We start from the raw sequence: 22,234 nt of genomic DNA, 5'->3' as shown, positions 1-22,234 counted from the left end.
AAGGTCTCTGGCTGCTTGTGTTCTCACGACTGCTCTGTTGCTCTGTTGTTCTAAAAGGGACTCTCTCCACAATGCTTCCTCTTTTAAAAGAATTCCAGTAAGCTAATCAAGACCCACCTGGAATGGGTAGAGTCACATGTTCCCCTAATGAAAGGTTAATACCCCACAATTGGGTGAGCCACCTCTCTGTGGAGATAACCTAATCAAGTTTCCAACCTACATTGTTGAATAGGGATTAAAAAAACGGTTGCTCCCACGAGGTGGATCAGGATTAAAACATGGCTTTTCTGGGGTACATAATCCTTTCAGACTGACACAGATAGTATGTAGGAATCCTGCATTTTATGCATGATTGTTTTGTAACCCACAGCTTCTCTAATTAAAAAGAAAAAGGGTGTCATCTAAAACACACAGGCAGGAATGTGAGATGAGGCTGCCAGTGTGGTTTCTTGGTAATGTTTGTGATCAAGACTATAAAGAAGTTGTAGGATTGATGAATAAAATGCAATTTATAGTGGGAAAAGTTCTTGAAATAAAGGAGGCAAGCAGAATTGCTTGATCCTGAAGACTTGACTACCACTGGAAATGAGGGAAACAATATTTTCTTGTTATTGGTTGTGACTTCCTGTAAGTGGGCATTCTTTCCAATTCAGGCATTTTAAATGGCCACACAGACCCAGCAATGAAACAAGATTCTGGTAGATTTACCACTGGAGAAAAGGATTCAGGGCTTGAACAGGTTGGATTTTTTTTCCAGTTCGGTTATTCTGCGGGCAGGGGCAGGGTGTCTTTTAATTTTGAGAAGAAAGAAAAGAGACTTGAGGGATATAGTTTTTAACTCGGTCTGCCCATAAGGAAAGTTTGATGGAGAGAAGACACCAATAAGAAAATGAAAAGAAGTGCCTAGTGGAAAGGATACAGAGGGGAAGACAGCGCAATGGAATATAAAGCCAGGAGGCATGGAAAATATGTTGGGAATGATAACACTACTGTTTTCTGCTGTCTATTTTACATTGTTGGCAAAAGGTGAGTCCTGGGACATTAGGAAGAACATCTGTGACCATCTTTCTTATCTGAGTACATCCTCACCAAGGACTTGAACACTGTGAAGAAAAGGGTCAAGCTATAATTATGGAGAAATTGAGAACCTTCTTAAGAAAGGGAAAACTATAATAAACTGTCCCTGAGATGAATCATGTAAAAGAAGGGGCCAAATTAGCCAGGAGGGGAAAACTTAATAGAATAGACTCTACAGTTTGGGCTTGTTAGATGCTGACTTGTTATTAGTATAGATTTACTAATGTATTTGTGTTAGGAAATTAGTGATAAATAGGGGAATGCCATAGTTAAGTACTTTTTTAAAAAATCGCTCACATACAGAGCTGTGCTGTCCAACATAGAGGTCACTTGCCACCTGTAGCTGTGGGTATTCTTAGTAATTCTTGTATTGCTGAGAGCCCCAAATAAAGTTGAAAGTGTTTTTAAATGGATTAAAAAATGTAGTATTATCATTTGCTTGACTTTTTAAGTAGCATGTAAGAAGGACAAAGAAATGTTGCTGACTCTGAGATGAGTAAAATGTTAGTAATTCCAGTGCATTAGAAAATAATGAAGAAATGGCATTTAGCTACCCTTTTCGGTCTCTAAAGCAAAATTAAAAGGTTGTTATACCTTATTTGGACTGACCTTTGGTTTGTGTCGTTTCTGCATTTCACAGTTTTTTAAGGACTTGATTTGGTCCCTGGTGATGTCCAGCCAAGTATGTAGATACCCTGTCCACGCCTGTGGAATAAACCAATGCACTTATTCTCCTGACCTTCCACTTTTAGTTCCACGGTGATAGCCCTCGAGGAGCCTAGAAAAAGAGGGTGTTTGGAAGCTTTTGAAAATGCAGTGAAATGTTGGAGTGAAGTGTGCTGTGGGAATTGGGAGGAGGCATTTTCATCTCAGTATCACCAGAAATAGACACCACCAATAGAACAGAAGTTAACTGTTCGCTAAGTTCTTGGGGGAGACTATGCTAACTATGAAGGCAAATCTTGTTTTTTATTATTTTTGGAATAATATGGAAATTGTAAATATGGAGCAATAATTTGCCAAGCCTTTCCAGAGGCTGGACGCAGGATTGTGAATGCTTAATGTCTGTGTTGGGAAATTGTGTAGGTGAGAGTCGCTGCTAACTTACTTGCCAAAGTAATAATATTGATTTGGAGTCTTTTTGTAGAAGCAGCTCTAAAGTCCTTTATTAGAAGAATGCACCAGTGGTGATAAAAGAATAACTGGGACATTGACGACCTTATTGGGTGCCATTTTTTCTGGTTTACAGTTCTACTTTAAACGGAGTGGTTCCAAAGCTCACTCTGCTCCCATGGCCCGTGATGGGAACTTGGTAGGTTTTTTTTTTTTAAATCAAAGGAAAGCTATGATTTAACTTAATCTTCAGTTAGCTTGCTGGTTGTGGTATAGTGGTGGTTGGTTTTTTACAAATGAAAACCAAAAGTTTTTTATTAGAAATGCCATTATCCAGAGTATGGCAGCCCCCTCCCTAGTATTTTGCTAACTAGGTTTTTTTGGCTTAATTCTGGTCTTATGCCTTCTAGCACTTTGTAGGCAGTGGCTTAAATTGTTGGCATGTCACATTTCAAATTTTTAAAAAGCAAATTGACTAATACGTTCGTACAGTCATATTCCAGTTCATATTTTGTAGTTGGTGCCTCAAAAAAAGCAGCTCAGAATGTTAAATGAGCATGCCCAAGTAGCTCTTATCTTTTAAAATATAATTTCTTACTAAACATATGACTTGATCATCCAGTCAATTAACATACATCAAGTAGCTTGTTATTGAATGTTTATTTGTGCCAGTTCACAATCCTTTGATGTGTACCCATATTACAGTAAGAAAACAGGTTTTAGAGATTTAGGTTAATAGATTGCCTAAATCCGTACTGCAGAGCCAGCATTTAAGTCCAAATGTCTTTGACTCTGGTAACCTGTGTTCTCTTATCACTATACTCCATTCAAACCAAAGGGGTGCAAGATGAATAGGCAGGGCTGCTGTCTTCAGCAAACCAGAACTTCTACCAAATATATTGTGATAAGAGCCATAGGAGAGGTTCGAATAAATAACATGTAACAAGAGTTCTTTGGATTGAGAAATATTGAAAAATTGTAGAAAATGTGGTAATTGAGTCTGGGACTTGTTTTTCTACCTATTTTTAACTATTCAATTCATGTTTGTACTTTGGCAAAAAAAAAAAATAGTTCATGTCTAGGTTAGGAATAGTTCTACACAGCTTCTGATTTCATGGAGGTTACAGATCTTTTACCAGGACCAGCTTTAAATCACCTGAACATGTCACTCTCAGGGTAACGCCAGTTAATAAATTATGTTATCTGAATACGTATGGGTGTTTTTCTTGGCCCACACTTCTCTCCACATTGGTTCTATTCTCAGTGGGCTTGTTAATTCGCTTACCTCTTCGCATTTCAGATGCTTCTAATCTATCCTCTTGGCCAACTTTCTGCTTTCTTCATCCCTCCTATACAGACCCCCTGGTTTTACATTTCAGTCTTCCCTCCTCTCAAACAAGAAAAGTAGAGGGGCAGGGGACTTGGTGAGAAATAAAATACTCATCCTCTCTTCTTTCGCATTCTTCGAGAATTATAACAATGAACCATAGACATACTTAGTTCCTGTAACCTCTGTCTTTCTCCATGTTCCACCTGGGCCTGCCTTATCTTTATAAACTCTTAACTTTGAGATCATGTTCTCTCTCCTTTTTTTTTAATGCAATTTTATTGAGAAATATTCACACACCGTACAGTCTATCCAATGTACACCATCAGTTGCTCCCAGTATCATCACATAGGTGTGCAGTCTACACAACTAATTTTAGAACATTTTTTATTATTCCAAAATAATAATATTATAAAATAAAAGTATAAAAGAAAACCCAAAATATCCCATCCGCATATTCCCCCCATCATTGACCCTCTAACATTGGTGTGGTACTTTTTTTTTTTTTTTTTTTTAATACATGGGCAGGCACCGGGAATCGAACTGGGGTCCTCTGGCATGACAGGCGAGCGTTCTTGCCTGCTGAGCCACCGTGGCCCGCCCTGGTGTGGTACTTTTGTTACTGTTGATGAAAGAAGATTAAGATATTACTGTTAATTATAGTCCAGAGTTTGCAATAGATACATTTTCTCTCATATAGCCTTTTATTATTTATTCCTTGTAATAGTGTTATACACTTTCTCTAGTTTATAAGATAACTTTCTTATATTTGTACTATTAATCACAGCCATTGTCCACCAGAAGGTTCATTGTGTTATATATTCCCATGTTTTCACCTCTAGCTTTCCTTCTATTGACATAGAAGGAAACTCTATCTGTCTAAACTATTCCCTTTCAATCACATTCACTCACAATTCAGCACTGTTGATTATACTCACAATAATCTCTCTCTCCTTTCTGTCTTCTCAATTGAACCAGTGGGCATTCTTCTCTGTGCACAGTTCCATTACGCCCAAACCTCCATTACCACATGGGTTGGCTTGGAGTTATGTACCCCAGAAAAACACGTTCTCAGTCTTTAGTGTGGCCAGCTGAATCACTATGGGCTTTTAATCTGGGTTATTGAAGTCTTTTATATGCAGAATGAATTGAGACAGAAAAAAGCTTCTGGAAGCAAGAAGCTTCAAGTCAAAGGGACCTAAAAGGAAAAGGAGAATACATCACCATGTGCATTGTCATGTGACATTCCATCCCTGTCTGCTGAACTGCAGCCAGGAATTGGGATCAGAAAATACAGGTGTGGGTGGCTGGGCACAGTCCTGGGGGTGGGGTTGAGCGTGGGAGTGGTGGCTGTAAAACAGAGCACATCACCCTTGGTTTATAAATGACATTTTGCCAGGGAGAAAGAAGTCTGGAAATGCTTATCCTGATCCCTTGCCTTGTGGTATTTAGTTTTAAAATGATATTCAGTATGAACACAAAGGTTAAATGAAGACAGAGCTTTATTTCAGAATAGAATGAGAAGAAATAAGACTCCATGTGAAAACTTGTATTTTCTGAATTTGGGTTTTGTTACCCTCCCTCCCCCAGCCCCTTTTTGTAATGGGTATCTATTTTCTGAGATTTTGTGTATGTGTGTGGGGGTGGGTGCGTGGAGGAACCTAAGTGATGCTATCTAAGCAATGCTATTCTTTTCTGATTATTTTGTAGCCTTGTTTATAATAGAATTTGAAAATGTGTAAAAATAAATTCAAGTAGTAAATTAGGAATTACATTGTCTAAAAAAAACACTTCTCCAAGTTAAAAAATAGAGTACAGATATTTACAGCTTGTAAAGCTTGAATTCATAATTCAGAGTTTGAATTACTTTTATGAAAAACAATTTGCAATTACTCTCTTGCTCATTTAAGCTACGAAATTTTGTTTACTTTTACATTAACTTTAAAATGGTGGCTTTTAAAGTATGGACGTAATATGTGCTCATTACAGAAAATTTGGGAAGTGTGGAACAGTCCAGGCGAGTGTACAGATCCCTGCAGCTGGGCAGTGTTCACCCCCTGCTCATAGTCTCATCCTCCTGGTCGTCTTGTGCCCCTGCTGCAGGTGTACTTTTGGGGTCCCAGTTCTGATTAGTCCCAAGTCCAGGCTTCAGTAGCTGATGAATATGCTTGAAATCCAGCTTTCCTGGAGACATTACTATTAAGAATTCAGGTGACTAAAAGTTAATTTTTCTATATATCATACTTCCCCATACACATCCTTAAAAATTGGGATCACACTGTACATGCTTTTTCTATTGTCTTCCTATTTAACATTATGTTGTGAACATTTTCCCATGAAAATGAGATGAATTGCTTTTTTCTTTTGTGAATTGTGTATTTATGGACTTAGCCCTTTTCTGTTTGCTTTCATCTTTTATTAAAATTTGCAGTTACTCTCGATTAGCTCCCTTTAATTTTACAAACTCTTGCCCATATATTTCAGATTAGACACAGAAGAAAAAAGAAAAGCTTTCTGCTTCTCCTTAGTTGTTAGTAGGAAAATGTTGTCAAACTTTTACGAGGGAGTCACTAGGACGCTTTTGGTAGGTGACCTAATTTAAATGTAACCCTTGAAACAGGGAGTCAGTGAGGTGCCTGCCAGAGCAGAGGCTGGAGGTGCTGAAATCTGGCTACTGACAGCTGGCACTGGGCATTCCCAAAGAGGGCTGCTAGAGGGCCCACTGTGTCAGCGAGGTTTCCCAAACTGGGTGCGGCAAGGATCCAAGTAAATATCTCCAAGGTGTGGGGGATTCATATTTTAAAAATCACTTTGGGAGACAACCAAATCAATATGCCAAGCCCTCAGTCTTGGGGTTTATTCGTATGAAACTTAGCTCCACAAAGGCTAGACTAAGCCTACCTAAAATTAGGCCTAAGAGTCACCCCCAGAGAACCTCTTTTGTTGCTCAGATGTGGCCTATCTCTTAGCCGATATGACAAGCAAACTCACTGCCCTCCCCTTCTCTACATAGGACATGACTCCTGGAGGTGTAAATCTCCCTGCCAGTGTGGGACAGAAATCCTAGAATGAACTGGGACTTAACATCAAGGAATCGAGAAAACCTATTTGACCAAAAGGGGCAAGAGTGAAATGAGACTAAATAAAGTGTCAGTGGCTGAGGGATTTCAAACAGAGTTGAGAGGTTATTCTTACGCATTATATAGATATCCCGTTTTAGTTTAAAGTGTATTAGAGAGGCTAGAGAGAAGTCCCTGAAACTGTAGCACTGTGTTCCAGTAGCCGTGTTTCTTGAAGATGAATGTATAATGATATAGTTTCTGCAATGTGACTGTGATTGTGAAAACCTTGTGTCTGATGCTCCTTTTATCTACAATATTGACAGTTGAGTAAAAAAAAATGAATTAAAAATAAATAATGGGGGAAAAAAAGAGGGAAGATAATTAGGAAATTTAAATTATGGGTAAAATTTATATTATACTTAAACAATAAAAGAAGCCATGTGGAAACTCTACCCCCCTGCCAAACAAAAGACAAGTGGAACAGACTAGACAACTGGTTTAAGGAAGACGACTAAGTGGTTTACTCAGTAATTTATAGTACAGAGACTAACTCATCAAACCCATGTAGTCCCAATAAAATAAACTCATAAATATTAATTAATTTCACTTGTACAGAGAGCAGGGACACCATACTAAAGGACATTAGCTTTTGTAGGATATTTTTAGGATTGCTAAAGAAAATATTACAGATATCCCCATTTATTTGGGTGCCTTAGTCTTTCCTCGTGACATAGATCTATATTAAACAGTATTTTTAGATGAATAATGTCCATATCTAGTACCCACTGACTTTCCTTTGTAATTGTGAAATAAAATATAGTTTGATTTCAGATGTAAAAAAAAAAAAAAAAGCACTTTGAGGGTGAAGAAGCTTCATGATTTGACTCCTCATACACAGACGAACCAGCAGGTTGAATAGAATGTTGATATGTTTGTGTAGCCCCTGTTGGGAAGGGTGGGGGAGACCATGCAGCTCTGTGGCATCTCATTCCAGGCAGCAGGGTCATTATGAATAGCAAACACTTTATTCTTGTAGTTTGTGGAGTTACATGAAGTTCTTAATTCACATCTCATTCAAATTCCAGTGGTCTATGGTGAATAGGCTAAGTGGAAATTATTTGTCCAATTAAAGGTCAAATTAAGACTGTGATACTAAGAGCATACACGTCTTCCTGTGTTTAGAGAAGTAACACTGCTTTACTACATGATTGCAAAATTGATTAATAGCCCTTGGGTACACTTTTTTGCTTTAGTGCTCACCTGATAACTCCAGCTCAGGACTGGTTATTCCACCTGTTGATGTTCATAGAGGTCCAAGTGCTCTAATTTGGTTCATTCGAAATTGTGAATATTGTTTTTCCCTTCGTTGGACTGTGTACAAATCTTTTTGGCATGGTGCAATATGTTCTATGGTATTTATGAAGTATTATCTCCCTGATTAGACATTTCCCTTCTGAAGCTTTGGTTCGTCTATACGCAGCCGTTTGAGCGGGAAAGCAGTACTGGATCTGGGGAGTCAGGCCACAAGTCTGCTGACCGACCCCTGCTTCCAAGTGTGGACTTGTGCATTTCTAAATGTGATACATCGGTCATTCTTGATATAAAACCTTACTAACTATGTGGCTGTCATATGGATAAATATTTTTTTCTTCTTCCATGGGCTGGAGGGCACCTCTGGGTGCAGTTGGTGTTGCTGCTACTCTCTTTATGGTCTCTGGGCCTGATGCTACCGCAGATGCCCGCAGGGTGGCAAACCAAACCTTTCTCAAGCTGTGAGGTTTCTGACTGTTATTAACAGCTCTCACTATTAATTCACTTTTAAATCCTTTTGTTTTTACCTTCTCTGCTTTTTCCTTAGGTGGGCGGTATCAAACCGAGAAATGCTTATAGCCCAGAACAGCTCTTTGGAGTTTAAGCTGCACAGACTGTATTTTATTAGCTTGTTAATGGGTGGAACTACAAATCAGCGAGAAGCATTACTATATGCTAAAAATTTTCAGCCATTTGCCCTAAATCATCAAAAAGGTGAGTCTGGAGTCAGTTGTTTACAGTGTTTGGAGCAGAGTGATAGCCACCATTGGAATTTAACAGTTTACCTTAAGACATGATTGGCTAATAAGCCAAAGCAATGTAGATGATGATCACTTACAGAAGAAGCTCTAGATGGCTCTGTAACAAAAGTGAAAAGTCAGAAAAAGACATTGTGGATATTTGGCTTTCATGTTAAACTGAGAGGAGACGGAAAAGAGCTGCTATGCACTTGCCTTGTGCTGCTGATGTTGCTGTGACGGATGTGAGTATGTGAGGGCCTGGGGCAGCTCACCCTCACTGTCAGTGTCAAGGCTGGGTGCTGGCCCGGGTGCGCCCTCACTGACACTACTTTGGGTAGTGGTAACCTTGCTGTTCTGTAAAAATAAAAATTCAGCTCAGTATTGAGTGCTTCTCCCTTCTTCCTCTCTCCATGCTGCTACTTTCATTCTGGGTGGGGAGAGAAGCCAAATCAAGAACCAGCACTTTAGAAGACACTGTTAATAAATTATTTGATGCTATCCCAGGTGGGGTATTCTTGCCTTTTCCACCCTCCTCCCTGCTAGTAAGCTCTGTTTCAGGTGGGATCATTCACTTCTAATGACTGCTGCTCTGTTCAGATATTCAGGTTTTGATGGGAAGCCTGGTATACCTGAGACAAGGGATTGAGAACTCACCGTATGTTCACCTGCTTGATGCAAACCAGTGGGCTGACATCTGTGACATCTTCACACGGGATGCCTGTGCCCTCCTGGGGCTCTCTGTAGAGTCCCCTCTCAGCGTCAGGTATGGAGATGGGCCCTGGCCCCTTACTGAAAAGTGCAGTGCCTTGGACGCTTCTTCACTTGTTCTTCAGTTCTTAATGTGTGGAGCAGAGAGAACCTTTGTCATTTTGAGTCACCTGGTGCACCTTGATGACAAGAAGAATACAGCTGGTACCTTAAGAGGTCTCCATAGTTAGCAGTGACATGTAGTTTGAGGGCAGTAGTTCTTGAAATACGAGCCACCACCCCTGTGGTCTCTCAGAGCATTTTCCCTTGTATTGGCATTTGCACTGATGGTGCAGAAACAGTGGTGGGTAAAACTGCTGGAGCCCTCACACTGACTAGGGAAATGGCACCAAACTCTACAAGCACCACCACACACTTGGCGTTTTAGAAATGCCACTTTCACTCAAGAATGTTCCTGATAAAATGTTAAAAATTGCTAGTTTTATTATATCTCAACCTTTGAATACACATCTTTTTAATATTGTGTATGACAAAATAGGAAGTTTTCATAAAGCGCTTCTGCTTCAAGCCTAAGCACGATGGTTGTGTTAAGGAATAGGGCTTATGTGTTGTTGAAGTATAAGCTGAACTAGCTGCTTTGTTCATGGAGCACAATCTTTTCTTGAAAGAATCACTTACAAACTGCGGTTACTGACACCCAGGTTTTTGGCAGGTATTTTCTCAAATGAATGAAGTGAGCCTGCCACGTCAGAGAAAGCATCTGACAGTACTTTTTGCCAATGATAAATTCCTGGTTTTAAGCTAAAATGAACAATTTTAGAAAAATTATATCGGTAACTGTTAGTTTGACAGCTTTCCAATACTTATTCTGATGAGATTGATAGAGGTATTAATGAATTTGCTTTTTGATCTTTTATAATGAAATGTGTCAACATCTGGAAGAGTAGCTTCATTCAGTGTGATGTTAGAAAGTCACATGTGGGTAAAAGAGCTATGCAAAGTGTGAGATGGACCGTGGATTTTAATGTAGCACAAAGTCCAGAGGTAAGGTTCCTGTTTTCCACTTTGCAGCTAACCTTTAAAGAACTATGGTTTGTTAAATCCCAGTGTCATATTAAAGAAGACTATGCACAGTTATCTGAAAAGGCTATGTAGCCACCTACATATCTGTGTGAGGTTAGATTTTCTTCATGTGTTTAAACCAAAATGACATTGCAACGGATTTAATATAGAGGAAGATACAAGAATCCAATATTCTTCTATTAAGCCAGGCGTTAAAAAGATTGCAAATTGTAAAACAATGCTACGTATCTCACAAATTTATTTTTGTTTGGAAAATAGTTATTTTTCTTGAAAATGTTATTTATGATGATATGTACTATGTTTACTATTTTAAAATCAATTAATATAAAATTTCTAATACAACAAATAATAGATAACCCACAAAAATGAAAGCCTTTGGATATACTCAATATGTAAGCATGTTAAAGGGTTCTTGAAACTAAAAAAATTGATCCTCTGATTTAAGAGAGCTGTTTTCGGGTTCTTCTGTTCATTTATCTCAGCAGAGATTTTGAATCCCTGCTATGTGCCAGGCACTGTGGGGAACAAAGGTGAATTAAATGATAACAAAGTGACAGCATAAGGTAATAAAGAAGAGTAGCCCCTGGTGCAGTTCACAGGGCATTCCATCTTAGCCCACAGGATTGACTCATGCAGTTAGCTATAGTGCAAGGCCATCCTGCACTGGGAGTTCTCTAGGACACAGATTCTGAAATGGAGATTTACAGGCAGGACTAGAATCAGCATCTGTAGGGGATGAAAGTGGCAGGATTGGTTAGGGTTAAGAGTGGAACTGTGAAGCAGTTGCCTCAGAGACCCCAGCCCGTCGTCTCCTGCAGAGAGCACTAGAGCTGCTCTGGGCCTGTGCAGGATCCCCAGGCCTGGTCAGTAGACTTGCTCTTATGTCCCTACACAGAGCAGTCATTAGATGATGCTTTCCTGGGCAGAAGAGGGAACCCTGAGGAGCTCTCCTCAGCTGAGGACAAGCAGCCAACATTTCCACCCTGGACAGGTGGGGGTCTGGGTCTAGGAGAAATCAAGCTGGAAGGTGTTTGGGGATAGAATGTTACTGATGACTCATATGCGGGGCCCATTAAATCTGGTCGTCCATTAGTTCTGTAAAATATAAACTTTCTTTTTTGCACCAATGTCAGATTGTTAGAAAATTCTTCCTGTCGATTTTTGTACTTCTTTTGTGTGGACCAAAAATAGTGTCCGGACTGGCATCAGTCTGCAAAGCACATTTGGGGTGTAGCACTGCTGTAGTATGCCTTGGAGCATATTTTGTATGAAAAATAAACTTATGTGTGCTGGTAGATGGTCTCATAAGGGGGAGAGGAGGAAAAGTGCCCTGTTTTATTGTTGAAAAAAGGATCTAGACAAGAACATCTCTTTCACATGAAAACCACCATACTTTGAAGAATAGTAGTTCTTCCCATTCTTGCTTTTTCAACTTCATTTCACACTTGACCTCTTTTCTTTATGATGGAGCCTCCATTTCAGCACTGGATGCCAAAGCTTTTTCCTTTTAACGTGTTGAACTGTTTATTTTTCTAATTATTGAGGATTGAAGTTTCAATTAAGTCGCTGTACTAGAAAATGACAGTTTTAGTTAATATTAAAAATAAAATGATGTTTGTGTTTTTTTTAAACTGTATTTCTCCCATACTGGTAAGGTTTATTTAGTAAACTTAGTTCTTTTTCTTCTCATGGAAATGGCTCGGTCTGCTTTTAGCAAAGCAGAGGGCTCTCTGCGCTGCCCAGCAGCCAGGGCCGTGATACACGGTGTCCAAAGGAACTGACATCTCCTTGGACCAAGCAGGCTGACACCTGGTCTGTTACTAACATTTCCTCTTCTACTTTGCCAGTTTCTCTGCAGGTTGTGTGGCACTGCCAGCTTTAATTAATATCAAAGCCGTGATTGAACAGAGGCAGTGCACTGGAGTTTGGAACCAGAAAGATGAATTACCTGTGAGTTCAGTTTTCTGTTTATTGTTTACTTTCTTCCCATTAAAACAATGTGGATATAAAAAGTTTAAAATGCCCGTCTTACCTTTAGCAAAGAAACACTGCCATTGCTGTTTCTATTAAACAGTAGTATTGGGGATCTAGTGCATTTTGGAGGTACTGAAGAAGTTTTCTCCAAACCATCAGTTACAGCGGCAGTAAAAGCTAATGAAAGAGACATCAGCAGTGGGGAGGGTGGTAAGCACTGTTGTATGCAGTGTCCACAAACCACTCATACTATCATCTTTTAAAATATAAAAGCGGTGAGTCACTTTAATTGGATTTAGTTATGTCTTAAGCATTCATATTTATGAGATCATGGGTTTGTCCTGGTTATATTTTTCTAATACCAATTAAAATAAATCCACAATTGACGACCTGAAGGTTGTCCCTGTACCACCTGAGATCCTCAAGGTGCTACCAGTACTGTACGTTCACTGCAGCAGTGAACAGGGCGTTGCTTTCAAATATCAACTCCAGTCACTCTGCAGCTCTCACTGTTCTGAGCAGTTGCTTGTTCATCTCTAAAGTGGGGCCGTCCTTTTCTTTATGAGGCTTTTGAAAGCTAGAGCTAACATAGTTGGTCTTAGAATAATATGGATGCACAGAAGGCACTCAGTAAATTGTGGCTGCCACAGTATGTTTATGAGATGCCGTGGCAAAGGCCATTGCACGTGCATCTCCCCTGCCTCTGACAGTAAGTTCTGAAACTCTCACGTGTCGTTCCCATCAAGGTCGTGTCACAGGCCCCAAAGGGCTAAAATGCACGTTTGGCTCTTTGATTCTTCATTGCCACACTTGTACACAGGTTTATCTGCCATAACCTTGTTCTTCCAGCTGGTAACCCTGTCGGTTGGTTGCTGTATCTTCTCCTCAGAAGTCTTTTTTGGTTAAATGTGCAGGTGCATTCCCAGTTCTGAGTGTGGTCAACACAAGCAGCACCCTTGCTTGACTGCTGCTAATTTGAAGTGAAAAGACCTTGAACTTCTACTCTCTTTGCTGAGACAGGTGCCAGCCAGTTCCCCTTTAAGCTATCAGCATCTTTGATACTTAGGTACTAGACAAATAAAACAGTTGGAGATGATGACCTGGACATTTTTTCTTGAGTTTATAATAAACTGTTATACTCTGTCAATTTTTTTTTAAAGATTAGTCTAGGTAATGGAGTTTTATATGATGGCCATTTAGATATGGAAGGAAAGAAAATGTAACGAGAGCTGATATTTATGGAGCCTCTGTCAGGTGCCAATTGCTATACTAGGTGATTTCATAGGGTTGATTTGTTTGTCCTGTTTGCTAGAAAGAGAAATAACTGATTATAGTGTCATGGGACCTGGTGTACAGATGGGGAAAGATCCTGCTTGAAGCTCTTGTAAGTGGTTTCTCTGAACCATTACATGCAAAACATAGGGTACTTGTGAGAAGTAAACCATGCTTAGTCTGCTTTAAGGGAAGTATTGCACTGAACTGTCACCTCACTGAGTGTGTGCTGCAGACCAGTCACAGATCCTGGTGAGTTTTGCTCTCAGGTCTATCCTGACCCATTGTCAAGTATGCTTAACTTCTGGAATATTACCTTGCCCTCAGCTCTACTCTCAGATGACAGAAAAGTAATGCTATGAGTAATTTTTTAGATTAATTTAGAATCATGAAGCAATGCTTTTAATCCCTAGGACTATCCATCTTTGAGTTAGAATGTACCAAGTTCCATTGAAATGAGGAAATTTGATAAATGTTCTTTGCTATACAATGCATATTGCCATGTGGATGGCTTCCTGAAATAGAACCTTTCTTACTTTTTTTAACAGATTGAGGTGGACCTTGGTAAGAAGTGCTGGTATCACTCCATATTTGCCTGCCCCATTCTTCGCCAACAAACAACAGATAGCAACCCACCCATGAAATTGGTCTGTGGTCATATTATATCAAGAGATGCCCTGAATAAGATGTTTAATGGTAGCAAGTAAGTGTCTGACTTCTTAAATGCCACTAAAAAAACGTTCTTCTCAAACTTGGTGGGAGAATAAGAAATAATGAGGACAAATTAATATAGCCAGATATAGAAGTAGATTAATTAACTATGCATTTGATATAGGGCATGGTGTCTGATGTTTTGTTAGTGTTTTTAATTTGTGGGTTTGGTGATTAGATTTATGAGTATGTGTGTATTTTTTGTTTTTTTACCATAATGTGATTAGAGCCTTTCCTGCCCATTAACTTTTATGTAGAGGGATTCTGCTGCTTGATTTTGAGGGTAGGTGATACGTTGTCCTCTCTTTTCTCACATGAATGGTAGTATACTATGCGCTGTGCTTCCTGTAGCTTTTTTCACAATGGTATATTTTAGAGATCTTTTCATAGGCTCAAAATTCTCTCTTTTTTTTTTTTTAAGGTTTTAGGGAATCTGCCATATGGAATTGTATCAGCGTACTTAATGAGTTCCCCACTGAGCGTTGGTTTGTTGCCCATCTTTTGCTGTTACAAACAGTGCTAAAGTGAATGTCCCTACGCATACATAACATATAAATTCCTAGCATCAGATTGCTAATTTCAGAGAGTGTCTACATGTGTAATTTTTATGGATAATGAGCTTACATTTTAAAAAACAATCTCAAAAGCCTATTTCTAGCTTGGGCAGCTAGAAAAATTTTAATTGAGTTAAAATGAGCTTACATTTTAAAAAACAATCTCAAAAGCCTATTTCTAGCTTGGGCAGCTAGAAAAATTTTAATTGGAGTTGACTTCAGATGCGTTATTATAACATCCTTTTCTGTGAGGAGGCCCCGCTTGTAAAGAAGCCGTGGGCGCCGTCCCTGGAGTAGGTGGTGCAGCTCATTGGCGACTGGATGCCAAGATGTTGGGCTCAGTGGTGGCCCGACTAGTTCCGGGGTCTGCCACAAGGTACATAGGCCACTCTTGGTGTGGGCTTGGCAGCCAGCGTCACATTCACTGTCTTAAGTAGATTGTGTGGCCACTACATTGGAGTTACATTCAGAGGCAGGTACAGTACAGCCTAAACCTTTGGAGAAGAGAAATTGGATTTGCTTTTGAAGGCCTAAGAGCAATTTTCAGAAAACTGGCCTTTGTTTTGTTTACGAAACAGTTTTCTTTGCTTTCCATGAAGAAGAGCCTTTCAGTTTAGTGTCTGGCTTGGGTGGTATTTGTTTGTGACCCTTCGAAGCTTGACAGTTTTTTTTTTTTTTTTTATTAATTAAAAAAAAATTAACTAACACAACATTTAGAAATCATTCCATTCTACATATACAATCAGTAATTCTTAATATTAGCACATAGATGTATGATCATCATTTCTTAGTACATTTGCATCGATTTAGAAAAAGAAATAACAAGACAACAGAAAAAGAAATAAAATGACAATAGAGAGAAAAAAATTTAAAAAAATTAAAAAAAAAACTATAGCTCAGATGCAGCTTCATTCAGTGTTTTAACATAATTACATTACAATTAGGTAGTATTGTGCTGTCCATTTTTGAGTTTTTGTATCTAGTCCTGTTACACAGTCTGTATCCCTTCAGCTCCAATTACCCATTATCTTACCCTATTTCTAACTCCTGATGGTCTCTGTTACCAATGACATATTCCAAGTTTATTCTCTAATTGACAGTTCTTTTAAGGGAAAGCACAGGTTATCCTCACAGCAAAATACAGACACAGGCTCACTGTTAGATTGTTAAGATCATTAACAATTATTTAATTGTTATAGATATTCTGTATCTAGAAGAAAATTGAGTGCTAAGTACTGATCCTCTTCTCTGATTCAGTGTTTTCTTTCTTGTTTTTAGATTAAAATGTCCATATTGTCCAATGGAACAAAGTCCAGGAGATGCCAAACAGATATTTTTCTGAAGGAAAAACTTTAGTTTGCAGTTTGTAAGTGAAACTGAGTTGCGGGTGCATTTCAAAAGAGAACGTTCCATTTAACGCAGCTAACCAAGGACTCACGTGTTTATATAAGCTAATGCTCCGGAACCTTTGCCAACATTTTAGTATCTACACACTGAGGGGGAGTGCGCCAGATGAATATTATCATAGGGCTTTATTATATTCTTGGTCTTCATTTCTGATCAAGTAAATACACCAGCAGTTGTCATTCAATGCAGGTTTTTGTACTTAATTATATGGTGATTTTTTTTTTTTTTTACTCTTTAAGAGCAGAAACAGAAATTGACCTCCCTGCCATGTGTTTAATATTTCTCCAGCTTTTACTTTTCTCATTTTCTTGATAACTGAAAGCTTTGAGAATGTTTGTGAAAAAGTTTTATTTCCTCTTATGTATACATAATTAAATGAAAATTCTTCAGAGAACGTTTGATAAATTGAATTGTGGTTATGAACTAATTTGCCTTTTTTTTTTTGCTCAAGGAAGGAAGCTGTGATAGATTTCAAATATGCTTTTTGATGTTTTCCTCTGCTCCAGCTCTCACTGAGAAGTCAGCACACCTGCATTTGAGCTCTTTTTGTAGCCCCAGAGGCTGCCTCTTTAAAATTTTGTTTAAAATGTGGCAGGCTGGTGTGATAAGTCTTCCGCTAGAACAGAGTGGAATCAGTACTATTGTTTCTTTGCTTTTATTGCCAAGAGGTGCTTGTTTTAAAGTATGTTCAATAAAATTAAATTCCAAAGTTAGAAGTGTTCTTAAGTTGGTATTTGATCCTTTGGTTTTTGTAGCCCTATTCTCTGAAATCTGCCTTCAGAACTTGGCTGTCTATTGCATTTGTATATCACTGCAAATACAGTGTTTGTGTGTGTGTAAATATGTGCACCAGCATCAGACATTGTGCATCTGGAAGGGAAAGAAGCATGTTCTAGTCCAAAAATGCAGTTACCAAACTTACAGAGACAGTAAGTTTTCTGTACTGCAGAATCTCTTTATTGCTCTTTTTGTATTTGAATAGTATAACGTTGTATTCAATGCCTCTCTTCTGCAAAGTGTATCATCTCATTGACTATGAATCTGTATATTTATTCCAGTGACACAGATAATGATTTTTTCTCTTGTGAGGTATGTTCGTTTGATGCACTGCCTAGAAATAGCCATGTACAAGAGGTTTTCTCTATATGCTGAACTTCTTGGGAAAGACTAATGTAGACATAATTCTGACTAAAACCCATGAGGTTACTTCACTATGGAATATTATGTAGAAATCACCAAATATCTTGAGAAGAATGTTATGTAGATCACCAAATATTTTGAAGCTGTATTTCATCCAACATGGAACTGAACATCAATATAAGAAAACTTTCATGAGAAAATGAAAAAAGAAGAGAATACAGAAGCAAAGAGAAGTGTGTCATGTCACATTTCAAACTTCAGAGTGACTTAATTTGGTGGGGGTGATAAGAGACTTGATGCTAAGTTAATTGGAAGTTGGCAGCCTGGATGGTTTATCCTGTAATGCTTACCTGGGAGAGCAGGGATTTGTTTATGAAGGACAAAGGCACTGCAGAAAAGCCCTGCTTAATTACTGAGCTTGGTCTGGCTTTCAGGGGCTCTCCTCTCTTGTGTGCCAAGTTAGAAATTGTGAGTGGCTTGCCTTGGAATATTTGCTTTGTCCAGCCTCAGTCTGGCCCCACGGCAACATGTGCTCCATGTTTTTGCTTCACAGTTGGAACTGTCTCTAAAGTTCCATCTCTAAATCACTGAATAAAGAGAGCAGAGAGAACCTCCTTGGTCTCCAGAAGAGAAGGTAGAGAATTCCAGGCATACTCTGGTTAAGGATATAAAACACATTTTATTTTGTTTTTGTTTTTCTTTGACTTAAAAAATCCATGGTGACTTTTTTTTTTAGCATTTTTCCCCCTAAAACTTTTTATTCAAAGCTTATTCTCACCTTTCCACCTCAAACCCCTACCCAACATTTAAGCTTCATGTAAACGCAAACATTGCTCTAGAGACCAAAATTTCAGCACATAGTTAACCTGGGCCACTTTCAGGGACAAAAGCCAGAGCTCTGCTTTGTCTCTCTGCCAGAGCTGGGGGTCCTCCTCACAGTCCCACTGGGCAGGGTTAGGGCCAAAAATGAGAAACTCTTTAAATCTGATGATTTAACCTAAGAATGATATCTTATGACCTTCTTTAAATGCATTGACTTGAAATTCATCGGAGGCTAAATGTGAAGGAGAAGTGGATTTAAAGAGGCCAGGCTGTAACTGAAGTTGTTGAAATACAGTATTCTGTCCTTCCTCCCAAGAAACACCTTCACTACTGGTTTCCACACCACTAGTGCCGCTGGTGCTACATCTGCCATGCGGAAGGATGCTCTCTGTCTCTCTCAGCCTCCACTTGCAAAAGGTACAGGTACAGCCAAGGTGTTTTATAGTCAGAATCAATTATAGTAACAGTGTACAATGAAGACAATTTCAGAATGGTTTCTTAAATGTCTTTGGGAACCATTTCCACCTGCCATTCAAGAACAAAGGCCATAGGACTATGTTAGACCAATAAAACCTTGCTGTGAATCCTTAGATTCTGACTTAGAGCATACACATTTCCAGGTACAGTCTTAAGTTTGGTGGTCAAGGTCATCTTGCAATCTTTCGCTCTTCAGCGTGGTCATTGCAGATGCCATTTCTGTTGTTTTATTGGTGATTATATTGAGCTTTCTAATACATAAATGAACGGGTATTGGTGCCTCTTGATTTTAAAATTTTTAAAGAAAAGGGCCACCTCATATGCATAGAGTGTGTGAGTTTTTTGAGAGTGTGTGAGCATTAATTGAAAATAAGAAAGTTATGAAGTGAATCTTTTGTTTTGATTTCCTTGTAGCAGCCAGTATATACAGAGACACTACACCCCACACTGAATTCTGTGGGGAAAGAGGATCCTTTTTTTCTTCCCTCTCTTTCCATGCAGTCCTACCAATTGTGCAGTTTCAACTCAGCATTCTTCACGCTGTGGGTTATTTCCACCTCAGTGGTTTCAGGACTGTGGATACTGCAAAAACCAAGAGCTCTTGGTTACCTGCACAAGACACACTGCTGGTGGACTCCACCAGCCCTCTGGTTTTCCAGCTCAACCTCTGATTAAGTGGACCAGGAGCCAAACAGTCAGTCCATTTAGTCAGCAGACTCAGGTTATTTTCAGGGAAGGCACAGAGGCATGGCTTGGATGGTTTAATCACTCGGGGGTATGAGGTGAAGACCGAAATCAAATACCTTTCCTTACTGACCTTGGTAGCACTGGAATGCTGTGGTCCTGAGGGAGTGCTAGCAAGGAGCACTTGAAGGGTTTGGTGCTTCATAAACCCACCCAGCTGGGATGGGGTTTCTGGGGACAGAAGTGCTGCTTACTATAAGCAGGGACATGCTCTTTGAACTGTCCTTGAACCAAAAATAGGCAGGGAGACAAATGTATTTTAATAGCAGGCGAGGCAATTCATTTTAGGGTGAATTTTCCGCCGTTGATGTTACTTCAAGAGGTAGGGAGAGAAAGATTTGTTTTCTGAAACAATTCCCTCTGGATTTGAGCCGTAATGGGCATATGCTTCATTTACTTCCAAAGAGGCAAACGCAGCTCGAGTGAGCGTGTAGCACATGCTTTGTCCGTGCCCTGGGTGAGGATCTACATACTTATTTTAGCATCACTTAATGTTCTCCATTAACATATGTGAGGTTCTCTATGATTTAGTGCCTGATCTTTTCTTTTGGGGAAGGGGTGGGAGTGAATGTACTGGGGATGGGTGGGAGGGAGCAGAAGAAGAAAATGGGAGCTTGGGTGAGTGCACGCGCTGAAATTCACTGTCACTCCACCTGGGTCTGGGAGCAGCAGGGATTCAGCGTGTTTTGCTCATGACTGCCATGTGCATGTATGTTTTTTCTCTCCTTCGTGTTTTCTAAACTTACCCTAAAAGGATTCATTACATCATCTTGTTCAGATGGCTCAGGATTGTATTTCTTTTGCTTACCGTTTGCTCTTGGGTTCTATAGTATTTCTATAATTATGTAACAAGAATAGTGTTGCACTGTAATCTATCACATAGAGTTATATGTATGGAAGATTTTGATCAGTTTTTTTAAAAAAAAAATGTATCCTGTTTGCAAAGGCACAATAAAGTTGCATCTTAGAGACCATAGGCAATAAAGCTAACAATAAACCTTATTTAACACAAACCATATTCATATTCTCTGTTCATTGATTTTGGAAAAAGTCTAGCATATCGAGTAGTTTCAGGGATTTCATTTTAACTTGAAAAAAATACCAATATTTAATTTATAAATTTCAGACTGATAAAATAAGAGTTTTGGAAAACTATACAAAATGATTTGTTAATGTGTATACTCCTATGTAAAACACATGGCTTCTCCTGTATATATTTTTAAAAATTAAATGCACATTTAAAAAGTTTTGTGGAACCAGTCTATATAAATGTGCCATGCAACAGAGGTATGAGGGAGGGAGAGTGGGGTACCAGGATAGCTCAGGAAAATAAAATTGTGGTTCGCATTTGCAAAGGTCTGATCCTGTTTTCGTGGCTGCAGGGAAATCGGGTACACATCTCAGCTGGACACACTCACTGGAATGGGGATCTTTTTGAAGGGAAGGGAGAATGGTTGCTCATTAAGCATCTTGCAGCCTGCACCATACTTCATTTTGCATCTCAGCCAGGAAACAAAGATGAGATTAATTCAGATAATGGAGTTAAGCCATCAGTGCCAGCAGCCTTTCACCTTCCTGCTCTCCCCTCCCACCCTAAGATGCTAGTCAGATGAAGGTAGCTGTTGTTGAAATGCGTGCTTAGGGCCTGGGCCTTTGCAGCTGTTAGAGGCGGTAGACTTGCCTCACCTTTCAGCGGGCCACACCTGACTTGCTCCTGCCCTATAACATACTTCCTATCGGTTTACTTTCAGAGCAAGTGGTTACTTACCCCTCCCCACCCACCCCCCATTTGGGGCTGTGAGGTTAAAGAAAAAAACCTTATAGATATTTAGAGAGTTTTAAACAGCTTTATTCGTCTAGTTTTAAAATAAAAAATGGATTGTAAGATACTCAGTATAGCAGGGCAGTTAAGAGCTTGGCCTATAAGATTAGACCTGAGTTCAAATTCTGACTTTAGCAGATTATAGTGTGATCTTGGGCAAGTGAGTAAAATTTCCTAAGCTCTTAGTTTCCTCATCTGTAAAATGTGGTAGTCGTAATTCCTATCTCATAGTTTTGTTGAGGCCTAAATGAGATTCCTGGCCGTGGTGACTGCTAAGCAACTGGCAGCATCATTTCGATAAGTCAGTAGAACATAGATCAATACTATTTGCAGATCTATTCAAAAAAGGGGGACTAGTAGAGATGAGATATGCCTGAAGGGATGGGGCAAATTGGTCCAGCCCCTGCTTTTCGAGCCCTGCAGCCTTCCCCAACTGCCCTGAGCTGGGAGAGCCTTCTGAGACGGACAGCCACAGCCATCAGGATGATGACAGAATGCAGGGCCAAGGGGAGCTTTGAATCACCCGGTGCAGGTAGCTGCATCTGCCTGGTCTCATGAGGCATATGAAGAGTTGTCCTCCCTCCCGGGACTTGGGGTGCCCTGGGGAGGTGTCCAGGTGCACACGATAACATGTATCCATGGGAAGTGTTACTGTTCACCCTCCTGGGGATTGGAAATGGGAAGAATCAGACACCCTCGAGTGATGTAAAGCAGTCCAGCACAGGACTGCTGTCAAAACAGTACTGAGTTTGAAAAGTTGAGTACAAATTCATTCAGCATGCATTTGCTGTGTGCTTGACACATGCTAGCAATTGTTCTCAGCACTTAAAAAATGCACATTCATGTTGTAGCAGTCCTTTGTGGTAGGGACTGTCACCTCCATTTCACAA

The 22,234-nt window shown here is 39.5% G+C and overlaps 1 protein-coding gene across 1 annotated transcript in view; it reads left to right on the top strand.

Annotated features, from left to right (window-relative positions):
* Positions 1-20,785, top strand: part of RMND5A (required for meiotic nuclear division 5 homolog A) — a 75,559-nt gene extending 54,774 nt beyond the window's left edge. The window contains exons 5-9 of the mRNA XM_077134834.1: positions 8,438-8,604; positions 9,228-9,393; positions 12,269-12,371; positions 14,216-14,370; positions 16,211-20,785. Of these exons, the coding sequence (XP_076990949.1) occupies positions 8,438-8,604; positions 9,228-9,393; positions 12,269-12,371; positions 14,216-14,370; positions 16,211-16,274 (655 nt within the window). The 3' untranslated portion in view covers positions 16,275-20,785. The remainder of the gene's footprint in view (positions 1-8,437; positions 8,605-9,227; positions 9,394-12,268; positions 12,372-14,215; positions 14,371-16,210) is intronic.
* Positions 20,786-22,234: the final 1,449 nt, after the last annotated feature.

The sequence above is a fragment of the Tamandua tetradactyla genome, chromosome 17 (assembly GCF_023851605.1).
Source record: "Tamandua tetradactyla isolate mTamTet1 chromosome 17, mTamTet1.pri, whole genome shotgun sequence".
NCBI lineage: Eukaryota > Metazoa > Chordata > Mammalia > Pilosa > Myrmecophagidae > Tamandua > Tamandua tetradactyla.
This window is presented reverse-complemented; position numbering and strand designations above follow the sequence as displayed.